General features: G+C 40.8%; 1 protein-coding gene across 3 annotated transcripts; it reads right to left on the reverse strand.

Moving 5' to 3' along the window:
* Positions 1-3,433: 3,433 nt before the first annotated feature.
* Positions 3,434-25,988, reverse strand: slc37a1 (solute carrier family 37 member 1). Of its 3 annotated transcripts, none has more exons than XM_041057095.1 (21): positions 25,864-25,988; positions 24,068-24,404; positions 18,851-18,932; positions 18,248-18,386; positions 17,798-17,876; positions 17,281-17,416; positions 16,740-16,816; positions 16,147-16,313; positions 15,690-15,742; positions 14,650-14,724; positions 13,560-13,598; positions 12,582-12,704; positions 11,335-11,425; positions 10,389-10,451; positions 10,082-10,167; positions 9,205-9,253; positions 7,728-7,801; positions 7,534-7,612; positions 7,259-7,356; positions 6,643-6,707; positions 3,434-6,358 (listed from the first exon to the last, which is right to left on the reverse strand). In XM_041057095.1, the coding sequence occupies exons 2-21, from the start codon at positions 24,121-24,123 to the stop codon at positions 6,343-6,345; spliced, it is 1,647 nt and encodes a 548-aa protein (XP_040913029.1). In that variant the 5' UTR covers positions 24,124-24,404; positions 25,864-25,988; the 3' UTR covers positions 3,434-6,342. The 3 variants fall into 3 exon arrangements, with proteins under 3 accessions (XP_040913029.1, XP_040913028.1, XP_040913031.1); XM_041057094.1 differs by having other exon boundaries at positions 24,068-24,429; positions 25,864-25,980; XM_041057097.1 differs by lacking the exon at positions 13,560-13,598 and having other exon boundaries at positions 24,068-24,429; positions 25,864-25,980.
* Positions 25,989-26,289: the final 301 nt, after the last annotated feature.

Consider the following 26,289-nt stretch of genomic DNA (forward strand, 5'->3'; position numbering starts at 1 on the left):
GCTATCTGACCGCATCTCATAAAGCCTGGCCACGCGCGTCCCCGCCTCCCTCAATCACTCCAGACCTCCGAGGTGCGCGCGTGCTCACTTACAGGCTCGCTCTGTCACACACATATACAAATACACACACACCGTGTATAGTTAAGCTTCACAGATAATACTTTAATTTCGTGTTCAGCCCCTGAGGGAGAGCAGAAGTAATGTCTCCATTTTCACCAATCAGAGGCAAGTTTGAGTGATGTCACCGAGCCCCCACGCGCTGGGTTTGCATGGCTTGGCTACACACTGAGGAGTGAGTCACTCAGATTTCTGTTATTGTCCAAACAAAAGTGGTGGTTTTCTGTCTGTGTTTCTTTAAAGGAAGGTAATGGTCCAACAGACGACAGCAGTGGTCTGAACAGCCCTGCTCGCTGCTACTCTGAAAACAATACATCGCACACAAGTCCCAGCCTGGTTCAGCAGCTGGTACCATGGTTTGGCTGGTCAGTCTATCCAGGTCCCCGGAGGATGGAATCCTTATGTCTTCGAAAATCCCCTGACCTCTTCTATGGGCCCATCATAAGGCTGACATTTCACATCATCCAATATTTATGGTCAAAGTCTTGGCAAAAAAAATCCAGAGACTCTGTTTAGTGTTCATTAGCAAAAGTGAACTAAAATGGTGAATACAGTGAACATCACACCTGCTGAACATGTTAGCTGCATGTTAGCATTGTTTGTCTAAGCATGTTTAGCTCAAAGCACCTTACAATGCTGCTAGCATGGCCCCTTTCCCCCCTTTTCTTCCCTTTTTCTACACTTTCCACCTTATGGTTGTTTTCTTGTTGCACTTTTTATAAGGCTACTTTTTATAAGGGGCCATAACTAATGGCTTCAATTGAATAATTTACTCAGCATTTATTAGCAGTTAAGGAGATTATTGTTTTGGGTTGCCAAGTTTTGAGAAATACAAAGTGTACATATTTATAACTGCAGACTTAATTAGTAAAGCTCTTTGTAAACGACTTCACTGATCAGTAAGTCATTAGAACTTGCTAAGAGAGGATATGTGTAGTTTCTGATGCCCTTCTGAACTTTGCTCATGTGCCTACTCAACTTAGCTTAGCTTAGCCCTGCCCTGCGTTAGCTAGTCTGGGTGAGTGCCTGTTGTTAGCAGCTCACTCATTTGTGCTGTCAGGTGATCATGGAGCGCTGTTAACTTCTTCAGCCGGTAGGAGTGGATCATGGCAGGTCCAGGTGCTATCCAGCACTTCAGACCTGAGATTCGCCATTTGGATGTCTGCCTTTGTGATCTTGACTGATTCTTGTTCTGGGAGGTTGCTGTGGTGTGATCTTAGGTCTACCAGCCACTTGGGTTATGAGATGCCTCTTTCTCCCACATGTCCTTCCAGTATTGCTCAGTCTAAGCTCTGGATGGATCTGTCCATGTGCTGTTATTCCCTTGCAGCTGAGAGTGCACCCTGCCCTGGATGGGTCTTTGGAGAACAAGTCATTTGTTTTCTTGTCCTCTTCTCTGTTGTATCTCTTCAGCCTAGGAGCCAGAGCTGTGAGTCTTTGTCTGGCAGTTACTCACTCAGAGCCTCTCCTCTGGACATCTTGTTGTACTTCTTTTCCGACCTGTCTCTCAGGACACCGTTCTGCACCTCTGTTAGCCGACTAATGTCCCTCTGGGTTTTCTTGATCTTGGCTCGTCCTCCTGGGGGGCATTTCCAGGATTATTGCTGTAGAGGCATATATGGGTTCAATGATTTCCAGGATGGTGGTGGTGGTGATAGTGAGTAGAGCTGTGTTAATGCCTAACACCTAAGTATCTCTATTGATGGAGCTTTGTCAGTGAGCTGTCAGGTGGTGGGGGGGGCAACACTGTTCCCTGGTCCAGCTCAGTATCTCCATGCTCCATGTTGGTCTTCTGTTCATTCATAGTTCTCACCTACATTGCATGTGACCTGTCTCCCCAGGCCTTCTGTCACAGTATCAGTTCATCAGTTCATTATTCTCAGTTCAGTTCCATGTGAGTCTTGTTTAAGTAGTCCACTTCTCATCAGCATGTCCTGGCCCCCCAACATCAGACACAGACCGTGTTAATCCATGTTAAAATATTCATAAAATATTCGTAGTTTTGCATTTGGTTGTTCACACGAAAAGTGCCACAAACAGTTGTGTAACAAATGAAAAAAAAAGAGTTAGAGAGAAGTGAACACAGCTGGAGAGTAACACTGTGAAGAGGACAGAAATGTCCAGTTGTTGTTGTTGGAAAGTTAGATTAAATGGTCACAGGCTTTAGAAGTGTTTTACAGCATATTTTTTGACATATGGAGTGGGGTAGGCTAGCACTCCCAAGCTTTATGCTAAGATAATGGCCTCCTGGAATATGTCAGTGCTCACTAGGCCTGTCACTTTTTTATCAAGAAATCATAATCCAGCAGAGGACACTCTTGAATTTCACGATCAGCTAATAAATACAAATGGAGGAGGATGTTAGCAACCAAAATCACCACACTGAGGGAATTAAGTTCTAGTTCAAAGTTGTTCAAACTTTGATTTTAAAAAGTGAGAGCTCTCATTCCCTTATGTACATTGAAAAAGAAATTCCTCCTCTCCATACTGGCCCTGAAATGATCCCTCCCTAGCAGGACAACTGTGAAAGAGGTGGAGGACAAAAATCTGAAGTCAAGTTCATCCAAAGCTAAAATGAGGCTTAACTGATCTGAAGCTGCAGCTGCAGCTAAGCAAGGAAACACTGTGAGGACACACAAAGAGGGAAGTTCATTCTAAAAAGACTAAATTTGATTCAGACTGAATCAGACTGCTGGAGCCTCAGATTCACTTCAGGCTGTGGTTTGGAGTCACTTAGGGATCAGACCACTTCTGGGCCAGAACAATAACTCAGTAACTCTTTCACCCTACAAATGAGAACATGAGAGAAACATTAAGACAGACATGAAACATCTGAAGTCATCATTTAATGCACAGAAATTAGACTGATATCAACCTGTCCATCCTACAGTTCTCTCACCATGGAAGAGGACAGGCATTCTCCCAAAATGTTGAACTGTTCCTTTAAGCCACTCTGGCTGCTGGCCAACCGTAACTCAAACTGTTTCTTTACACAAAAAAACTTTAAGTATTAAAAGTGAAAGTAGAAGGTGAAGTTTGGATTTAGTGGCATTCAGTGGATCAATATGCCTATACCCTACCCCTGCCCAGTCCGTGTGTAAGTGCATGTGTGTGTGAGTGCATGTGTGTGTGATTTCTAGTCTGCCTGTGTCACTGAGTGGGGTTCTGTCTGTCAGGAGCTTACCATTTTGGGTGACACCTGCCACCTCCAGCTGAGTCTTAAGGCCACTCCATGCCATGAATTGGACCAATTTAGCCAGCCTGTAGTAGTTAGCTGCAAAGAGAGCCATCAAAAACATGACCCCGAGACTTAAAGTGAAGAACAAAATGCTTTATTTTTTTTCCCCAGAATGCTCTAGGAGGGACGCAACCCCCAACCACAGTCGCTGGGAGCAATCAGATATGTTTTACAAAATCTACTGTCAAGCAAAAGGACAACAAACAAGGCACACAATGTTTTAGGTACTAGATCTACCACTGACATAATAAATATACACAACATGTTGTCCTGTTCTAAGGAAGGCATAATGTAGTCTCAAAGTTACCAGCATGAAAGGAAGTGATCCCAGAGTTTCACATAAACATTTCTTTCCCATTAACAAGTGTTTGTATTCTGTGGACTTTAATCTCATATAGTGAACAACAATAAGTCAACAGACTGTGATTATAAATGCAAACAAATCTGGAAGAAAAAAATGAGCTTTTTGTGTCTAAGCTTTACCATTTTCATTGAGGATGTTCAAATGTTGAAAGAAGTGTTAAATTCACTGATTCACTGTTTAATTTTAGTCTGAGATCAAATTCAGTCACTATGAACAACTATTTTAAACAATAACCTTATTGATCAACATTGCACTGCAAAATATATCCACAAGTTAGTCGTGTAACTTAACAAGAACCTTACATTCAAGAACCCCCCCATCACTCACCCACAGGATACATTATCTGGAGATTTTGTATAAAAATACAACTTTGGTGCCTTAATTTCAGAGCAAAAAACAACAGAAACCACCACAAAACAGACAGAAATAAGTTAAATTACCATCTAAATACATCTTCTCTTATATAAATTACAACGTGATCCCATAATCTCTTTGGTTAAATAAGGCAAAGGTGACACTAAAACAGCAACTTCCACAGAGCAGAGGGTTGTAGTGGTCTTGGCGTGTGCCCCCATTCACACATGATCTAAAGTTGGTCCTCCACCTCTAATACAACAGAAATGTGTTCCCGCTGCTCAAAATTAAAATGTTTGAATAAAAACACACACGTACATAAACAGTCTCCATACAATTAGATGCGAGTGAGATTTATCATAATCTGGTTGAACTGGCACTTCCTAGCTTTATGTATGAAAGAGGCTACAAAAGATGGATTTTTCATAGTGACCTTTCTCGCTGTTCTGGGGCTAAAGTGCAGAGGACTGTGACAGACCATATCTGACACAACGTAATTTCACAGACAGCCCACTGAAGAAATATCAGGAACAAATGGATGGCAACAGTCCACAGGGATTCAGGTTCACATTAGGGCTGGTTTTACAGAGACTATGGCTTAGATCACACAAACACTCAGACTTCAGACACACATCGAAATTCATCTACTGCTCAAAGCTTTCTGGTTCTTGACTAGGACCAATTTGCAATGGATTCTGGGTCAATGAAGACCTTTTTCCGAACTGAAAAACATGACTGATCCAAGCAACTGAGTCAAAGCTCTCAGCGTTCTGGAAGAATTGGACAGGTAAGAGGACATTTTAATGTGAAAGTGGAACCATACAGGAAAGGCTCAGCAGCATCAGATCTCAGATCAGATGTCGGTGCAGTTCATCCCTGAGCTGCTGTGGTGTCTTCATGTGGCAGGACTCTGAACAACTGATGTCCTCAATGCTTTATATTTCCAACAGGTTACTGTGGTTACAGGTTACTCTCTGACCACTCTCTCGCTCCTCATCACTCGCTAAGCAACACTGTTAACTAACCACACATTATAAGATATCTTCTATTTGTTGTAACTGGGCAGCAGATGTCACAAACTGTTGCCGTGGGAATGAGTCTTTGTCCTGAGCTAGCCTGAGGTAAGGTGGCTAACTTTAATAGCCACCTTACCACCTTACCTCTTTAATTTGGCGAAACAGTCTGACTTGAATCAGACTAATCTGAGAGCCAAACTAAATTCAAGCACAACATGATGGATCCCACTGATCCTCATGAACACACTCCTCATCATTCAGGAGGGGATTTATTTGGCCCTAATCAATCATTAGAGTGCCTCTGTCCCACTACAGTTGCTTGTTTTGTTTTTTTGCCGCATGGAAGCTGCTGTAGCAGCTGCTCTCATGACGTCATCTTTTTTATGGAAGACCTGAAGAAACTAGTTTATGAGTTGTTCTTTGTTCTGTAAGACCACTTACAACAACCTGCACACTTCCCTATCTTGCAACACAGGAACCCAATTCTGATGACCCCCTTCTTAATCCCTCCTCTGGGATGAACGTTCTGATTGGCTTAAGTACACCTGGATGAGTTACTGGACATGTGGGCAGGGATTCAAACACCAGGGCAGATGTCACCATGGAAGGCTGGGTTTTTTACAAAATGAAAAATGGTCCCATAGAAGTAATAGTCAAGATGGTTAAGTTCAGATATTAACTTGACTGGGAGGGTTGCAGATGTCAGGGTGAGGTCAGAGCCTGGGGAGCTCATAGGGATAAGAATAGGAGGTGTCTGTCCATAACTACAGTAGGATCCATTGGAGCACAGTCGTGGAAGCTGCTGTTTGAAAGACTGATACCTACCTACATGTCAAAGTAAGGCTAGTTTCATATATCTGCCAATCGTTTGAGTAGACTGAGCAGGTGATGTGTTCAAGTTCAAATTGGCAACCGTAGGAAACAGGTCAAAGCAGAGGTGAGAAAAAGACACGGCTGAGTCAGTGAACCTCTTTGTGTAAGTTCCTTATGTGCAGATGAACTCTCCAGGTCATAATCTGCTGCTGTTCTGTTTGGTTCATCAGACAGAGATTCAGCTTCAGCTCGTCCTCTGGTTTACAGCAAACACATTGTGTGTGTGTGTGTGTGTGTGTGCGTGTCTGTGTGTGGGCACACATACATGCAGCCCAGTTATTGTCAGAGTCACAGTCCATTTCAGGCTTATACAAGTGGTTCCAATGCACTCTGTGTGTGTGCGTGTGTGTGTGTGTGTGTAGACAGTGCAATCAAAGTGCTCAATGCTCCTTCAACCTGTGAAGCAGAGACAAACATCAGCACCACATTGTTAAGTTAGGTGTCATTAAGTTTTATACTCAGCTCAGTGAAATGTGAACTCTGTTCATGAGGGGGCACTGCTCCTTAAAAAACATGGCCAGGTAAATAAATCAAACTAAACTAAACTAAACTAAACTAGCACAGTTCAAATTAAGTCACAAATGTTCCCTGCTGATTACTGGCCAGTTGCTTTTGAATTGAAGTAGAGAGGGTGTAAATGAAGTAAGCAAAACAATTAACAGCAGAAAAGCAGGACTTACTCTACAGTGGAGATGGGACGGGATTTAGGTGAGGCAAGTTCCTTGGTCACAAGTCGTAGCAAAAGCTGTCAACACATTCTCAGTCAATTATCACAGTCCTTCATTTATCTTACTACAGCTTTCAGTTTCTCAGCAATTTAAAACATAATTTTGTTTTTTGGTGCTGGCATCAAAACCACATTTAAAGCGTTATTAATTGATTTCTGGCCATTTGGGAGAAGCAGAAACAAAATGAAAACACATCTGGCATGTTGTTAAAAAGTTGTTATTGTGACATCAACGTTCATTTGGAGTGATGTTTATTTCCACCCCATCAATTTAAGCCCAACATTTACTGTCATTAAGTTCTGTTTTTGGTCTCTACCAACTCCAGAGAGAAATATCTGGCTCTTTAGCTGCTAAATGCAGCTAAAAAGTTTTTTTCCACTGGAAACTGTTGCCTGCTGTTACTGAAGACGATGACAGTGAACCAACACAGTTAAGCCACAAGCTGGAAAATCAAGACACTGAACTAAAAAAAGGCTACAAAGCGACACGGTAATTTAAACCAATGTTAATATAAAAGCAGTGATCATTAACAGCTGCTTCTGTTGCTTATGGTTTACAAAGCACTCACCAACAGAGCAAGGAAGTCAGCAGTCATCAGCATGTAGAAGACCTGATCCCAGCCTCCTGCAGACAAAAGGCCAGCCAGCAGGGGGCCTAGTGCTGCACCTGACAGTATAAACATGAGGACAGTCATATGTTTGAGTACATATATATATATATATATATATATATATATATATATATATATATATATATATATATATATATATATATATATATATATATATATATATATAAATTTCAGTATAGACTCCCAAATGTCTGACTATCACTGGTACTGACCTACAGATCCTGTGCCATCGATGATGGCAGTGACAGTAGACAAAGCTCTAGCGTTGCCTTTCAGGCTCTTATGGGTTCCCTAGGATCAGAGGTAAAAGGAGGAGGGAGAGAGAAGTGTAGAGAGAAGAGTGAGTGGACCTGTTCCATTAAAAACTCAGTTAAACTGTCATTAGATATGAGTTGAATGTGCTTACTAAATCAGCAGACACTGCAGTTGTGATGAGAGCGTATGGTCCATTGACTAGACCTCCACACACTAGCAGCATGCCTGGGAAACATAGATTTTACATGTGTTTTAGTCCCAGAGTTTCTGCAGCCACAGAAATCTGTTCCTTGAATCTGTCAATTATACTCCATCAGAGTTGCTGTTGTAGCTCTGCAGCTGCACATCATCCTCTGTTGCATTACACTGTATCCCATAATGACACTTACGGATTTCCTTCGGCATATTCTGAGGATAATGAGCAGCAGCTGTGACCATCATGAGCTCAGTGTGAATGAATAAGAGTCATCAGTTGAGCCACAGCGTCTGCATTCAGTGAACCACTGATGATCACTAAAGCTCAGTCAATCAACCAATCAGTGCAGATAAGATCTAATAAATTTAGCCAGGCCATGTGACCTTATTAATCTCACAAACACACATTTAAGGAAAGGTTTGTTTCAGAAACCTCCATCTTGCCAGGGATGTTTAAAACCTTTCATAAATGGTGTTAAATTGTCATAATGCAAATAAGACTGTCTTACAAAAAGTAGAATTTAAGACTTGTGTATAAAACAGCTCAGGCTAACTTTAACACGTGTCACAGCTGCATCACATCAGCTTAGATTGCAAACATTGCATTTCCTTGTTTCTTATGATGGGGTGGATGCCACAGCTTTCTAGTAATATGCTGCCCCCTATTTGTTTGGATGAATTTGACAGTTGACCAGAGTAAGTGTTGTGTGATCAATGTTTCCACTGATGTAGACTTTCATACATGCTCCGATATAGTTTCTTTGTTTCCTTTTTGTTTTCCATTTCAACCAGTTTTCATGACTGGAGGCTAATTTCACATTAGTTGCGACTGATGGTACTGAAATTATTTCACAAATAAAATTACCTTTAAATCCCAATCATTCAGGTTGTTGTATATTGCAGAATATACAACAGATCAGAAAAAAAAACCACTGGAGCAGATGCTGGTTAAATCATGTCTGGCTATTATTCTTCACCAAACAAAAAAAAAAAAAAAACATCCACTACACATGTTCAGAACATTTTTACCTACACTTAATAAAATGAAAATCTCAAACTTAAGCTTTGACTAGGTCTGCTACTACGAGAAATTGAAATGGTTTATCACTCTATTTTCTGTAATACATGTTTACGCATTTAGTTTATAAAATGACCAAAATAACAGCAAAAGGCCGTCACACAGTCCTCAGGTGCAAAGGGATTACTTGTTAATTTGTCTGATCGTCCAAACACCCAGAGCTACTCAGTATAGAATGATATGACATGAAGAAACGCAGGCTAATCTGAACATCTGAGAGACTGGGACCAGAAAATGTTTGGTAGATTTTACCATGAATAATTCATGCTTCTCAAAACTGTAACACTGAAGAATTAATCAGCTAATCGTTTGACGCTGGCTCTGACTAAGCTGAGGAGTGAGATGTGGCTCTTACCGATGGTTGGCCCCAGACCGAACTCACTGATCATGGAGAAGCCATACAGCTGTAAGACAAAGACGAAGACAAGGACAAAGCATGATGGTCAAAACACTCACATCTTCAGTCATCATTCATAACTCACTCGTATGAAAACATGAGCAGCATCCCAATGTTACATGCAGCTCAAATGTAAGGAGGATTTGTCAACACTGTGCCATACATTATAGTACAGTGCTGTTAAAAAGATGTTTTGATTCTTATCCAAGGCACAGTATCATCAGGAAGGCTTCGGGTTGGTTCCAAATTCATTCTGCAGCATGAAAATGAGTCTAAACATAGAGCCAGAATCAAAAAGAGCTATCTCCAGAGCTCCCTCAGAGCTCTGATCTAAACATCATGGACTTAGTGTGGGATCACATGAAGACACAGAAAACACTGAGACAGATGAAATCCACAGAAGAACTGTGGACAAGTTCTCAAGATGTAGGAACAGCCTACCTGCCAAGTACTTGAAAAACTCTGTGGGAGGAGGATGAGTAGAACCGGTGATGTCAAACTGAAGTTTGTTTGTTTTTTTGTCTTTATTGCACTTTGCGTGAAGTTAATTGATAAAAAACTATTCATAACATTCTTTCTGAAAGCATCCTCACTTTATGCTTAGTACCTAAAATTTTTGCACTGCACAAAAGACTGTGAAATGTCTAATGCTCCATTGTCACCAAACACACTACAGTATGCCTGCTTTTAGTGCAACACAGCAGGGGGAGCCAGATGCTGACAGAGGTAGCTTCTGCTGACTGTGACTTTAGGGAATATGTACTGGTTTCATTTAACTACAAAATCTGGTATTAGATATTTTCTGGGTGAGTGTAACTGTGCAGTGGAAACTTACTGTAGGAGCAGCCAGCAGCAACATGACTGCACAGGTGGTGGCTCTCTTCCCCAGTTTATCAGAGATCACTCCTGCCAGGATCCCCCCTATGCATGTATGTACCCCCCACCACATGCACGCAGACACACACATACACACGCACACAGATACACACATACAAAAGAGAGAAGCAGTGAGCTAGGAAACTACCATCATCTTTAATACTAACCATAATTCACAGTGGTAGGTAAATATTGACAGCGTCTCTCTCTCTCTCTCAAGATAAAAGCACAATAATAAGAGGAAAATGTGAACAAATAGCACCTACCCACAATTCCTCCTACATCAAACAGAGTGGAGAGATCTCCAGCCCTCTTGGCATCCAGGTGAGCTGAAACACACACACTTGTCTTATGTTGGTCATGAGGACACTTGTTGACATATGCATTCCCTAACCCCTCACTAACCATGACAGCTGAATGCCTAACCTCAACCTAACCTAGATCTTATTCTATCCTGAACCCTAAAACCAAATCTGAACCCTCAAATAGCTATGATGTTGTGGGGCCTATGATGTTGGACAGGCCCCACAACAGCCAGGAAGAGACCTGTTATTTCAAGTCTCTTCCTGGCATAGTCTTTTGTCTGACACATGAGTGGTGGTAATAAAACTGAACAGGCTGATCTGCTTACACACTCTACAACAGCACAATAACAATGTGGCTTTATTCAGATAGTCAAAAAGCCGCCAGGATGAGATAATGTATCAGCTTGGCGATCAGATTGCAGATGTTACAGTGCTCTGTGCCCAGTGAAAAGCCTTTCAGTCTCTACACTGGCCTTCAGCCTTGCGCCCCTTTACATTAATCTGACTGACTGATCAAGTCTGAAGAGATGAACATAAAGGCCGCAACATTACAAGGTGAGAGAAAGAGAAAGCGGGACAGAGACAGAGAGAGAAATTTGTTCCTCACTGTAGATCACTTTAGTAAATGTGTTTTCTCTATCATTAATCACCTCTGTAAACTAGAGAACATTGTGAAAGAGCCTGTTTAAAGCTGCTGAGGACACTCCTCTTATATCACACCAGTCAGTTTCCAATCCTGGAGTAACTTGGGGCAAAAGAGGTTGAAAAACACAGTAATAATCTGACCAGCAGGCTAGTTTATAGCTTAGCCCAAATGATAACCAGGGGTCCAAAACCTGTGGTGCTGGGACCTTTAATAATAATAGTCCTAATTATTTGAAGATTAAAAATGGAGTTCTGTTCTCACCTGCCTTAGTGATGTAGAGCGGCAGCCAGAAGAGGAAGGTGTAACTGACCAGCTTGGCAAACAGCAGACACAGAGAGAACTCGATCACTCCCTGGCGAGACAAAGACCATACACTTCATACAGAGTTGTTAGTATAGTAGCTTTTCTGTTTCTGGATGATTCCTGTATGGCTCAACTGTCCTGACATTGTAATATAATTACCTCTTGACCTAAGGGACCCAGTATAATATAGAGAAATGCTGAAAATCTGTCAGGATACATTATTTTAAAGCACCTCAAAGCCACTGCCACTGAAAACAGCAGATTAATAGACTCAAGGGTTTGACCAATATGGGCATAAGCATTGACACAGGTGTTAAAACACTCAGTTATAAACATGGAACAACAGCTCAGCTTCATCTCTAATACCAGTGTCAATGCTTATGCCCATATTGGTCAAACCCTTGAGCCTATTAATTGCTGGAATCTGAGAATATTGTGACATTGCTTCACAACATCCAACTGGCCAAGCAACACAAGCAGTTAAGACATTCAGACAGGTTGGAAACAAGCCAACAGTTTTGCTAGAAATTCCCTATCCACTTCTATTTCCCTTTAAACAGGAAAACTGTGCATATAAGATAAGAGATAAGACTTTATTGATCCCACAGCGGGGAAATTTACTTGTTAGGCGGCTCACAAGAAAAACAGTAAAAAAAAAAAAAAAGTGCAGAAAAACAATAAGTGTGTATGCAATTCAAGTACAAAAAATGTGCAAAAAAAATAGCATATTCACAATCTACAGCAAGTCAGGTGGGTTAAAGCTGAAGCAGGAAGTCAGAAACTTTGATGGATGTTTACAACAGACAGTTTAGGTAATGATTCAACCTTCATTTTCTTTTGTTTACAAATCTGATCACCTGACTCCTCATGTTTCTTGACCTTTATTGTTTCTTTATGTAGCTACCATGTTCCATGCAACTAACCTGGATTTACAATGCTATCATAAGGGATGGAACCAATGGCCAAAACTATGAATATCAGATCCATGTTGTATACCAGAATTATCCTATCAAAAATAGATCTAATTTATTCACAGCCGAAAATATCTCTCAAAAAGTGGAAGAAATCATTGCATCTATTGACAGAAATGCTAGTTCATCATGTCATTGTGTCATCTTTAAAGTAATGCCATCTCTATGATGTAGAAATAAAAAGCTTTATGATGGATTTTTGATGACTGATTTGTGTGTATGTGTGTAACTAACTGGTATTCGTAGGGCTCCCATGAAGCTGATGGCGGACAGCTCCGATTCGCTCTTCACCACCACAACAGGTTGCACGGGGACGCGCACACTGTCCCTGGGCAACAACAGCTCTGTGTCGTAGCTCTGAAGAAGAGGAGAAGAGAGGGAAAAACAAGACAGTGATGAGAAGATGCCTGTCACATGCACCCAGACCATGGGCCAATCATTCACACTACTTCTGGATTTATTTTATGTTTCAGTGATTTTAAATTTTGATCAGCTGAGGTCATGCAGCAAATTTAAGATAATTTGAAGGAGGACTCCTTGCAAATTGAGGGGCAATAAATGAAACAAAGGAACAGAGGTAACTTTGCCAACCTGTGATTTGAAGAGAAATTAAAGATTAAATAACCAATTACAACACTGCCCCGTTCATTCTGAGAAACAAGGAATATTACACAACACACACCCAAAAAACAAATAAAGTTCTTGATTGATTGATTGATTGAAAAATCCCAAATAGTATTAATTTCAGCTTTAATCTAGGATTGTTTTAACCGAATGGATGTAATAGATGGTTAGGGTTTGCTATATAGACCATTGCATCAAGGGGCCAAAGATCAAACTGTCATTTTGAAGTCTGGAAAGAGCAACTACACATAGTACATCCAACTCAATGATCATTCCAAAAAAGTTCAAGAAACTCTGAGGCTGAATCCAAATGTTCCAGCTCCCTAGGGGAGACGAGACCAAATTTAAAAAATCCACAATTCATCAAGTCTGCAAGGGGACGTCCATGCTTTCCGTCACTGACTTGATGTGATGATGGTGAGCATGTCATGTTATGTATGACTGATGTCCATAAAGGCCCAGGGGGTGGACATTTGGAATCAGTGTGAGAATGATATTTAAGGGTTCACCCAGCATCCCACAAAACCTGGCAGATCTGACTGCTGCCCAAGACACCATGAAAGACCTTGAAGCACCGAAGGAACTGACCTTCCTGTTTTGAATACTATCCTCGTAATAGTAGTATGCCTGAATGAATTACAATGACACGTTAAAGTAAAACAGTATTTGGCAAGAAAATCCACCCTCTGATACTGCCATGCTGTTTAATGTCACTGATTTACACAGTTACCACTTAATTAGACAGACCCATACAATCTAAAGCATTCCATTACTGGACTATTGTTTAGTTGTTTCTCAAGCCGCACTGTTCAGTGTCAGTATGGTATCTCTTCAACTGAATCCAAAATGTGACATTTACGGGGCACATTTTAGAATACCTAAAAATTATGCTATCTGTATATATGTATGTATGTTGGACTAAGATCAACAACAACAGATGCAACTTTTAAAAAGATAAAAGTGTTTCTAGGTGGATTTTTCTGTTAAAGCCCCTGAAAACACATTTTCTATAACAGCTTCTTACCAGAAGAGCTGGGCTCTGACACAAACAGTATTATTTTCTGCTGTCAAACTTTTTGAAAGCAGAAAATACTTCAAACTGTTTTAGTTCTCCTTATGGATTTCTGCATTTCTTTCTTTCTCTGTGCCCTTCTCACTGTTTTGAAAAAGTTGCTGATGGGTCTGAAAAGTCTGTAAATCTAACTACAGAGGTGAAGTTGGTAACACTGTCTGTGAACACCCCCTAATGAAGCAACAGAAACTGTTTGCACCAATTCAGTTTGAAAGAGCATGGACCAATGTGGAAACTCCAACGCTTGGCCGGCCGACCTTGGTCCACCCTAAAAGGTGGTGTCACATACTTGATTGCAGCAATCAGGATTTAGAAAACATTTGAATCTGAATATTTTGACAGTTGTTGCATGGTTTGGTCACTTTGAATCAAATCTGATCAAGGACACAGTCACTGATGAAGAAGATTAACTGAGTTTTCGAGAGTTTAATTCTTAATAAACACTTATATCATTTGTAACTTTGATTGTTGTTTATGATGTGAACATTTAATGCTTTAGAGAAAAAAAGAATCATGTGTTTTCAGGGGCTGTCGATATATACACAGAGTAGCATGTACAATACATAATTCATTAGCATACACACACACACACACAGTGACACACACCTGGGTTTTGTTGTCCTTGTATTGCAGAAACACCTCAGTATGTCCATTTACTCCATTCCAACTCTTGGTTGGAACCTGCGTCAGGGGACAGTAAATCACGTTAATATTCACAACTCTTTCACTGAATTTTTTTTAGACATTAAAGGATTAAAGGAGACTGGCATTATTCTATATTTTTCTTGCTGCTAACAGAAAAGTTCATGAAAAGACCAAAGCCAACATGTTAGTTTCTCAGTACTCTAACTTCCCTAACCTCTCTGTGACACTAAGCTCCAAACCCACTGGTTCCCACTGAGGTGTTCACAAATATATAGTTTAATTTTATTCTGGGATATTGCATATCCACAAAAGCCTTGTGAATCACTGAAATTCAGGGTTCAAGATCAAGGGAAACTGTCTGTTCATGCCAACTGTGTGTATGACTCTAAGAGGCTGTGTGTGTGTGTGTGTGTGTGTGTGAAGCTACAGCTGCTGCTTGAGAGGGTCACAGAGGTGGAGACTGTCACTATGGTGACTATTGTCATACACCACGCTGAGTGCTCTCCCTGTGTCTGTCACTAATGCTGTGTTTACACTGTGGACTAAACATGCCTTTCAGTCAGTACGTCTGCAATGTGAGCCAGGACTAGCTTTAGAACTTCTCCTCTCAATCTCCAAATGGAAAATCAAAAAGATTCGCTCTAAATCAGAGGTGTCAAACCTGTTCCACAAAGGGCCATGTGGCTGCAGGTTTTTGTTCCGACCAATCAGGTTTGACACCTCTGCTCTAAATGGACCATACTGACTGTGTATTAAGGGTAATACAGTGTAAGTCAACACAGCATACAGGATGATACACAGTACAAAGTACAAAAATACACAGCACAAACAATATATTATGTTCCTAGCTTAAAACATTGCTTGAGCTGAGCTGTAATACATTCATTAATACATACTGACACATGACATACACGCATACAGGAATGATTCGCATGGACAGAGAGAAGAAGAATGTGTTTCCATTGACTAAAAAGACAAACAAAAAACATCTCTGTACTCACACTCTTGCCTGGGGAAGAATTTTGAGCATACATGCTTTTTAGGTCATTTGGATCTGAGGAGGGAAGAAGATGCCATAAGGTTAATATGATACTCTTCCATTTACAGCTGCTATGTCCTGCTAAGAGCTGCTTCTTTTCTTCAGTGACCCAGAAAAAACAACAGCCACACAAAGCAGTCTGTTTTAGCTGACTACTCTCACACTTAATTACAGTTCTTCCTTCATGTAATTAATGAGTTCTTCTTTCAGGAAGTCAAAGATCTTTGTACAAACCACTTTTACATAGAAACTCACATTACTGAGGTGAAAGAGATTAACCCCTTTATTGTGTGCACTTTAAGAAAGTGCAGCAAATGTACAAGTGAAATCCTCCATACACTGTGAGGGAAAAAAAACAAGCAAATCAGCAAATTACTATCATATTTTAGCCCACTAGCCAATGAGGAGGCTGCACTCACGCTCAATGAGGAAGAGGAAGCAGACGATGCCCATGAATGCGATGATGAGCCCTGGTACGATGAAGGACAGGCCCCAGTTGGAGGAGACCCAGTAGCCCGCAATCAGAGAGCCCAGGATGTTGCCCACTGAAGTGTGGGAGTTCCACAGTCCCATGATGAGTCCACGCCTGACAGGAGGACAGGGCAGCACCAACGCAGAAACACCAGGGTGTTAGTCTCCTTGAGTCTCCTTGTTGCTGGGTAAGTCTATATATCGTCCTGTGTGCTAAAGTGGGTCATTTCATTCCTTTTACAGCTATCATCACACCTGCACTGACTGGAATTCTGAAGATTCTCCTGATTTGCACACTTTAATGAAATCTTTATTAAATTATATTAGACCACATATTACTCTTTAACAGCTTCTTATGGTACAGTCATATAGCTTTCGGTCACATTGAGTTACAATGAGTGACTGCCACTAAATCATCTAACGTCTAAAGTCATATTAAAACACCCAAACTCTTCATCAAATGTACTTGAATGAAGCCTAGACAAATCCATATTTTAGTTTGTTCTCTGCTACAGTCAGTCGAAGAATAATTAAATCTTACCTTCCCTTTCCAAACCAGTTGCCGATGCAGGTCACCACACTGGGCCAGCCAGTGGTTTGGACCAAGCCGTTAGCCACCTGAAATCATTGGAGGATGCATGACAAGACAGCATTCATTTTTAAGTGAGATATTAGAAACACAGTTATCTGGCCACTCTATTGGTTGATTGTGTACATATTATTAGTGTGACCGTGTGTAAATGCATGGGTGCATAAACTTCTGATTATGTATGTTTAGATGCTCTTTATGAGTAATACATTCCTGAATGTCCTTAAGATAGAGAAGATATTTCATCCTATCAGGATTCAGCAATGACACAATAGTTTGCTGGCGCTGAGCCCCAAGCAGACAGCTTAAAAAAATTTGTGTGTGTCTGTGTCATGCGTTTACCGTGTGTGTGACCAGAGACTCGATTTTCTTGGCAGTGCTATGGTAAATGTAAGCTACACAAGATGACTCATTGATCCTCATGGTCTCTACTTCAACTTTTTTAAGCAAAAAGGTGTTTCATGATTTACTAATGCATTATGATGTGTCTCACCTGGACAAATATATAGAAGCCCAGGCTGTGGATGTTGTAGACATAACCCAGTCCAAACAGGCAGGTGAACAGGCCGCTGGTCAGCATGCCCACAGTCAGGTACAGTCGAATGGGCAGACGCTCCCCGATAATGCCGCTGCATGGGCACGTAGTGGTGACATCGTATTAACCACAATAACTCTCATCAGCTATTATCAAGGGCATTTGTGATTTTACAAGTGGTCCTGACTTCAGTGGTTACAAAGGGATTTGGAACCAAAGTGGGGCTGATGGTGTTGCACTTAGCCTTTTACCCTCAGGTTTTTTTTTAACATTTTATGTACTTCTGTCTGTTTGCTCAAGTCCCTGAATGTTTTATGTTTTAACCGACAAATTGACAACTGACAGACAACTGACAGACAATGAGCTTCTAACTTACTTACATGAATATACTTTGGTACCGTCTACTCTTTTCCTCAGACTGATTCAATGCACCTCTGCTATAAATAAAACTGTCCTCCTCTTCTCGTCAACTCACCTGAGGTACATTCCTATAGCATAGGCACAGAGGAAGGAGTAGTCCATGGCTCCCAGCAGCTGTTTGTAGTTGCTTTTATCTGAGAATATCATGAAAAACTGTTTAGTTCAGGACAGTGCCTCAAGGTTAAGCTCATCTTCAACTGTAAACTGGGCTGCCAGGCTCTTCCTTGGCAGAAAAGACACAGAAAACAGGCTGAAAAAGCAGCAGTGTTCTGCTACTTGCTTTGCACATTACATTTTATTCCTATGTAATAAACTATGTAATTAATATAACATCAGTATCAGCAAACTTGTATGTACTAAAGGGACAGTATTTCAGTACAACAGTATTATCTTGCTTCTAAAATACTAAGATGATTTCAGTACATCTAGTACACCAAAAACCTTTGACTCTCACTCTGTGAAATCCACTAAAAACCTTGAAATGTAGAGTCAAGCAGATACAAACCAAAAGGCTTCCAGCTACAGTCCATGTCTGTGTGGAGGGATGGCAAGGAGGGATGCTGGTTGTCGGTGCTGCTGCTGCTGCTACTGGAAGCAATGGTGGCTAGCTCACTGACAGATGAGCAGTTCTTATGGAGCTCACTCTGTTAATACAAGACAATAAGTGCATCATTCAGTTAACCAGAAAAAAACATGTGTAACAGGCACAGACTGTGAGCAAAAAAAACAATGTGGCTTAGATGTAAACATTCCATTCACTGCGCTCTGATCAGCAGATTTTAACCCATGAAAACAGTTTGGAGGTCAAATCTACAACATGGCAGAAAACTAGAGATTGTATCTTTGTTTGATCAGAAAAAATTGTTACTTCATTACAATTTTACTAGGTGAAACTACAAATAAAGTTTGAATGACTGATGTAGCACAATAAATCATAAAAACACTGAACCATTTGCTTGTGGTCTGAACTTTGCATTTAGTCTTAGACTGGGGTGTATCACTGCCTGGGACACTGGCTCAGGGAGTGTTACTGTGTGCGTGCATGTAGATGTATGTGAGATCATGAATGTGATCTACAGGTTTTTCTAGAAGAAAGAGAAAAAGTTACCTTGACGATGCTAATAGGTTTCCTTGAGAGGTGAAAACTGGTATAAAGCAGGAAGGTGAGGATAAAGGTGAGAGCTCTGTACCTGCAGAGAGGAAACACAAGAGGGAAGCACTGAGAAGTGAGGGACCACAGAACAAATTCACAGGTGAACTGCATGAAACTGGTGAGTGCTATTTTAATTTGAAGTGAGGGGTGACAGGACCCAGGTTACATTTTCAAGTTTTTTACAAGCTTGCTTATCTTCTTCACTGTCCATGCTAGCATTAGCAACTGCAGTCAAAGAGAAAAGATTTTTTTTTGAGCCTTATTTGTGTAACACTAACAGACACACAAAGGTATGTGGCTGAAATTGTGCCTTTTCCTGTCCCTGTTGTGTAACAAGCAACATTATAAAAAAGTGCAACGCACTTTACAACTGATCTGACCTCTTATGGGCGGCTGACCACTATTACAACACACGTCAGACAACAGGGAAAACGGTTGTGAAATATTTGGGCATACAAAGAGCAATCGATTTAACAGACAGGCAAGGTTTGAATGACACATTATATATGTGACCAGACTATTAGACGAGACTGCAGACATGTTGCTTGTAAAAATAAGATAACCAAATAAATTGTAAGAGGCAACTGAGTTTGAGGGCGGTCCACATTAAGCAGTAGGAAGAGTGAGTTCATAAAGGAGAGCAGGTCTGCTGCTGTAGCCTGTAGCCACAATGGTGCCAACACAGAAACCGTAAAAGAAAAGTGACAGAGGCGTCTGTATTCCTGGCAAGGTCACATAACACATCATTTTATCATTCATCACTTCACACTGGAAGACCCTTCTACAGTTTCATGATGCAGAATAACCTTGAATGTGCTCTTTTAATTTGTATAGTGTTTTTTCATCTCAGCCATGTTTATACTTATCTTTATGCTGTGTTTTTTTTATGATGCAGTCTGATTTTATCTGTCCTGATATCATTATCCTGGTGAAATGAAACTTGAGGGCTTTTTGGCCATCCTGATGTGTGCTTGTGTGTTAAGTGGTAATGAGAATGTGGACAGCAATGATGAGCTGGCTGAAGAGCACAGCTGAGGCTGAGCCAGAAATCTGCCTCTCATCTGTCCTATAGCCCAGGCCATTACTCAGGCCCTGCAGCAGACACAGGAGAAGGACAGAGGAGCAGGAGAGGAACTGGGCACATTCTTGAGGAACAGCTGGTCAGTAGGCTGTGAGCATGTCCCAGTGTGTCAGCGTGTGTCCTGACTATAGAAGGCTTTCTAAAAACAACAGCTAGACAGCTGGCAAGACACCGCTGCATCCCAGCTTTGTGAGATTTCATTGTGAGATTTCATCATCATTCACATTATATTCTGCAGTTTGGCAGGGGTCTGTTCAAATGGTATAACAGGACACCTCAAGCAGAGAAGCACTCAAGAGTTCAAACCAAGACTGACTAACTGAGAATATGCATGATAATAAGGACTGTAAAACTAGTTTTTTATTTCAAAATTGTCATTTGAATCAGTGCAACTTCCAAAATCAAAGACCCGCAATCTGAATGGCATCATTAATGTCTTCAAGTAATAAGAAGTTAAAGTTAGTTAACAACTTCTCAATTAATATCATTAATATCACAAGCATTGCCACCAAGTTTACTAAGGTGTAGACAGTCAATGAATCACTGACAGCTGACAGTAGATGGATTTTACAGTTACAGGGGCACAGTGTGTTTTACATTTGTTGATTGTAGGTATGAATTCAAATTGTGCAACAAGTCTCTTTAATGATATGTTAAGTTCCAATCAACTGTGTGACTGATAAATTAGTCTAAGGTTAGTCATAGGTGAGCCAGTTCCAGGGCTTTGCTTTTGTGCTTGCCCACTCACTCACATGGCTTACTGGGACACTCAATAAAATGGAGCCATTGTTAATGTTATTACTTGCACCTGTGCCTTTACTCCTTTACCAGGTGAAAATGTCCGCTGTGAAAAGGGTACACTGGAATGATAAATGTGGACTTTGTCCCATCCTAACAGGTGTAACCGTAGAGTGACGGAGATATCAATCATATACACACACAGACCTGAGAAGAGGTCTGATCAGATTGCATTTTTTTTTGCAGATTTCCTCAAAATTCAGCTAAACATTTGTGTTACATTTGGATGGAAAACACGTGAATTTATTTTGATGATTCAGAATGTGTTGCTTAGAGCTCACAGAGACAGTGGTGATGTGTTCACTGCCCTTTGATCTCCAAGGCAATAAAACCATATTTCTTAGTAGCACTGTAATGCAAGACTGCCAGTCTCGCTGTGCATTCACCACATACACAGGCAGATCTACAGCACATACACACACATTTAACACAGATCTTGCAGATATTAGTCTAAATGGCTGGTCCTGGTTTTTCATTGGACAGACGTAAGAACCACAACAGCTGGACAGTCATACATCAGAGTCAAATTTGAAATGAAATAAGAAACAAACCAAAAAAAAGACAGAAAAAATAGGGAAAAAAATAGAAAACATGCCGCTAGAATGAGATAAAATGAGATTTTTTTTTAACAAATCCTGAAATTGTAATTACAGGACAGTTTCAGAAATAAAAGCGGAAAATTATGAATTTATGTTTTGGAAATAGGCCATCGTTATGCATCTGAAACCCCGGGATCTAAAAAAATGCGAATGACTGAGATGGCAAAGACTGAGCAGAATTTGCATCTGCGCAATCATGGTACACGGTTGGTTTCCCATAAAAGCACACTAATCCATAGAACCATCCTGCACATAGAGGCACTATTCATTATTCTTATCTCTGGCCTGTGAGGTCTGCTCTTTGATATGCAATTATTTCTGTAATGGGTATGGTATGAGCTGCAGGAAGATTACATATAAGAGTGCTTTGTCATGCACAGGGCACTAGAGGCACACATCTCACTCAAGGTGACATTTACCCTCTGGCAAAAGGACTTTACCTGGACAAATTTAAATGTTAGGTAATTTACCAAGTACCAGTTTCCATGAGCCTCGCTATACATGCAGGTAGTCGAAAAAGTGTTATCTTACTTACATGAACAAATGAATTTAAATGTTAAGGACAGCTGAAAGCAATTTAGGTTGCTCTGCAGCATGTAAAATATAAATACTCCAATTTGTTCTAACAGACTGAGGCATCCTTTCACAAAGGGAAAATAGCAAGAGATTTCCAGATTCTACAAAAGAATCCAAATAATAACAGGGTATTTGCTAACAGGAGTAAATGGTGAGAAGTCTTTTCACTGTCATTCTCCTCATCTTGCACCAACTAACTCAGTGCCATTTGCACGTAAGGACAACTTGCGTCTTTGAGCAATGGTGTGGCAGAGACTTGCAAAACAACCATGAAGAAACTTAAAGTGACCAAAGAGACACACAAGGATCTAGAAATCATAACACTGCGTGACTAATTCAGTCTGAGGGTCCTTTTTCGAAGAGGCAGGGGGAATTTTTACTTGTCTATGACCAAGAGCCCATTGCCTCATAATCCAACCAAGCCTGGAAAGTGACAGGAAATTGATAGATGGATTCCCAAAAATTAAATAATAAATTTGTTAATTGAAGTTTTTGCTGAAATCATCACTTGTTCATCATGAGTTGATGACCTTCCTAACAAATGTCTTCTCACAGCCAAAATGTGTGTATGCAAGAAAAAAATATCCAAGACCTTTAGGAATTTTTAATACCTTTTAAGGGAACTGAATTCAACGTTTTCAACACCTGCAGATGTCCTGTGAAAATTGGGAATGTCAGACATCTCGGCACACTGGTATGTCTGTGACATTCTATCCGTCATAAAGAACCTGAACATCTGGTTTAAACAATGGATCAGGTATTTGACACTGCTACCTCACGGATGCAGGAACTCAGCGTCACAGGCAAGTGTTGACTGTTGTACTTACTCCACCTTGCAGGCTGATGTACAAAGACTAATAGTCGACGAGGGGTTGACAAATATTGACACAGGGATAGAGCCTAACCAAGTGATGACAGGATGCAGTATAGAGACAAATGTACGTATGAATTTTATGTCTCAAATTTCCCCACAGCCACTTGTGGCACCATCATAGAGACCCAGAAACTGAAAAATACTGTGAAGTGCAGATGTAAATGGCAATGTTATGTTTTATCTAGCAACAGTAACTGTTCAGTGGGTTAACGTGGCAAAGCAACAACATTTTACTGTTAGCATTTTCTTTTCTAATCACACTATCACAAATCGTTTTGCACTAGCCTTCAATACTAATGCTAATGTAAAACCTGAGCTTTAGTTAATATGCCAAACCACACTCTATTTCATACCTCACTTTATTTTATCATAATGAATTTTTGGTTAAGGCCAAAAAACATGTTTTGTGAGGTCACAGGAAACTTGACCTTTGAACTTTGACAACAAACTTCTAATCAGTTCATCCTTGAAGAAGGACAGTGTATACAGGACTGAATCTAAGTAAATCTATATTGTGTGTGTGTGTGTTTGTGTGTGTGTGTGTGTGTGTGTTTTAAAGAGTATTACCACTACACAGACAAATCAGTGTGTGACACACTTTCTACCATTGACTTTGAAAAGTACTCTATAAATAGATTATTCTTATTTTGTCACCCAGTACAATAGTGTGGCTTCTGCTATCATGAGCAGAGTTTTACACCACCAGTATGACTACTAAAGGGTGTGTTCTGTAACCCAAAAGCCCTCTGCAGAAAGAAGTATTCAAATAACTCACTTGTAGAAATAGTCTTGGATGCTGTAAAGTTCGACAAATCACTTCAAACACACTGATTGTCATGAACTGAAACAGTTCGCAACCATTTCACATTTTCACATCATTGGCAAATGGCCAGTCAGAAATGAAAACTCAATGAAATATATCAGACCATGAGCAATTAAGCAGTGAGTTAAAATTCAGAGGAAAGCATATAAACAGACTACTTCCCCTTAGAGACATACACACACACAAACAAACACAAACACACTAACCTAAGCCTAATTCTAACATGAATCTTAAAACCAGGTATTAACCCTCAGACAGCCCTTTAAAGTTGTGAGGACCCACCAAAATGTTATCACCTTCCCAAAATGTCCCTACTTCATAAGGTCTATGCTGAAAAGTTTCCTCAAAAAAGAAAGATTTACAAGTACACTCACACTCACACACACACACGTACAAAAGTCAGAGTCTAATTCAAACTTACCACTGGTCCCTGTTGAAGGAAACCAACATGCGGATCCCAGGAGGAACAGGTGCCATGTTTGGACAGAAGTACCGACACTCACAGTGATGGGCAGCTGATGTGAGCTCAAGCTGAAGAGACTGATGGGGGACATGCTGACATGGTGGCCTGGCTAATCTCCAGTTTAGAGGAAGCTGCTGGGAAATCGGCAGCGAGAGGATGCATGGCTGACACGGGAAGCACTGGAACCACCTGTAAATGCGTCTTCAATGCATCTTGGGTGCTTTTACTCCTGTATTTAGAGCTGTCCACCTGTGATCAGATCACTTGAGGCGCACGCACCAGGTCTCAACAGGGCCTAAGAAGGAGACAGCGAAATGGAGCTGAAATGAGAAGTGAAAGTCTGTCAAAACCAGGACACTAATGTGCACGAAGCTTCAGCTACACTGAAACTGTCACCTTTGGAGTTTCATTTGAAGTTGTCACCTTTGGATCTGGGAAGCTGTGATAGGCATTTTTAACTATTTCCTGACATATAAAATACTACTTGAACATACAATTACATGTTAAAGTTTCTGTAACACCGTAAGTGGATTTTCTAACAGGATACCTGATCTTACCAATGTACAGGAACACACATTTATTCACCGTTGCATCTAAAATGCTTTTTATGAATTATACTGTAAAATTAATGTACTTATTGCAATTGTCTTAGCTTTGTGTCTGTATAGGCGTTTGTACTAGGTGATTTTTTAAAATTTTTTATGAATTGCATTCCTTTTATTAATTAGTAATTATAAGTAATCAATTCATAAGACTATAGAAAGGAGGAAAGTGAAGAATTTCTGAAGCACTAAACAGCAAATATTTGGTATTTCACTGAATTTTTCTTAAATATATCTAAAATAGTTTCCTAAATATTTCTCCATCAGTAAACCAATCCACTGTCACAAGGCACCTGCCTGCCCCCCCCCCCCCCCCACCACCACCACCACCAGCCGTTCCTGGGGTTTGGCCTCAGATTTGCTCTGTACACCAGCTGAGGATGAGCTCTGAAGAACCATTCTCCTTTGAGAGCCAGCACAGTGTGGGGAGTACCACATGCTACATGGAGGGAAACATTAAGAGCTAGAAATTGCATTAGCCTGCATGAATCCTCCTCTGTCTGCTACAGTGGACACCGGGTAACGTGGCCACGTTACAACCACAAGATCTACGCGTTTCAGTCCTGAGCAGTAGACTATTATAATCACAGCTTCCTGACTCGGTTGTAAATCTCATGTGGCTTACTCGGCTTCCATGCACAGTTTCCTAAGATTCGTTTTATGTTAACTCTATTGCTCTATGACGGTACAGCTGTAACCTCACCGAAGCACTGGATTTGGTGAGATTACAGACTTAAAATCACTCTTTTTATCCAACAAGATTGCCGTGTTGAGGCTGAGAACAGCATCTCTAGCTTCAGACGTGGACAGTATCCGAGTTGACTGTTTGGACGGTTCAGCGACATTTTCTCTTAGCTTATTTTCACTTAACCATTATTCAAAAGACCTCCAGTTATTAATAATGTATCAACAAAACCAAAAGAAGGAAGGCTTACTAACAGAGTAGCCTTGAACGCGGCTAAACTATATTTCCCCGGTAACTATGAGGTGGTTCAATCGCGGGCTAAAGCCAAGCCTCCTCTTCACTTTAACGACAGCTAGCTAGACCACACCGCGGCTGAAACACACGTTTAACCACCGACCGTCGGTCAGTCTCGTACCAGTGCAAAATTCACAACAACACAAACACGCCATTCCTCCTGATGGGCTTACCTCGCACGGAAAAGTCGACGGTTTGAGCGAGTTTGCGCCTTCACTTGAGCGACATATCTTGCACTTCCTTGTTGTGTGAGAGCTAGCGACTGTCACCTCAAAGCCACTCACACACGCACGCACACACAGCTGGACTGGCCGCGGCGCACGCTCCTCTCCACGGCTCTGACGTCATCCCTGACTTCTGCTGCCGTTCAGCTGGTTGTTTGATCCGGTCTGGCTTCATGTCAAAGAGACGGGCTAATAACTATATTAGAGTGCCTCTGGGTTTATTGGTTTATCGTGACCTCATTAATAAACGTGTCTTTATTTAGTTTTTACACTTGTGTATGGCCTTAAATTTCCTGAAACACAAATTTATTCGCCACTTAACAAATTTGGTTTTGGTGGTGTTCTGTCCATACATTTTACTCAAATGTTAGACGA

This window comes from Toxotes jaculatrix, chromosome 15, assembly GCF_017976425.1.
Source record: "Toxotes jaculatrix isolate fToxJac2 chromosome 15, fToxJac2.pri, whole genome shotgun sequence".
In the NCBI taxonomy this organism is placed as follows: Eukaryota; Metazoa; Chordata; class Actinopteri; family Toxotidae; genus Toxotes; species Toxotes jaculatrix.

What these genes read in the sequence shown, in the direction of transcription:
- slc37a1 (XM_041057095.1), bottom strand. Translation starts at nt 24,123, where the DNA reads ATGGCACCTGTTCCTCCTGGGATCCGCATGTTGGTTTCCTTCAACAGG. An exon ending in GCTTCTATATATTTGTCCAG is followed by an intron (nt 16,817 to 17,280) that starts GTGAGACACATC and finishes CAATGATTTCAG; the next exon opens with GTGGCTAACGGCTTGGTCCA. An exon ending in AACTGGTTTGGAAAGGGAAG is followed by an intron (nt 16,314 to 16,739) that starts GTAAGATTTAAT and finishes TCCTCCTGTCAG; the next exon opens with GCGTGGACTCATCATGGGAC.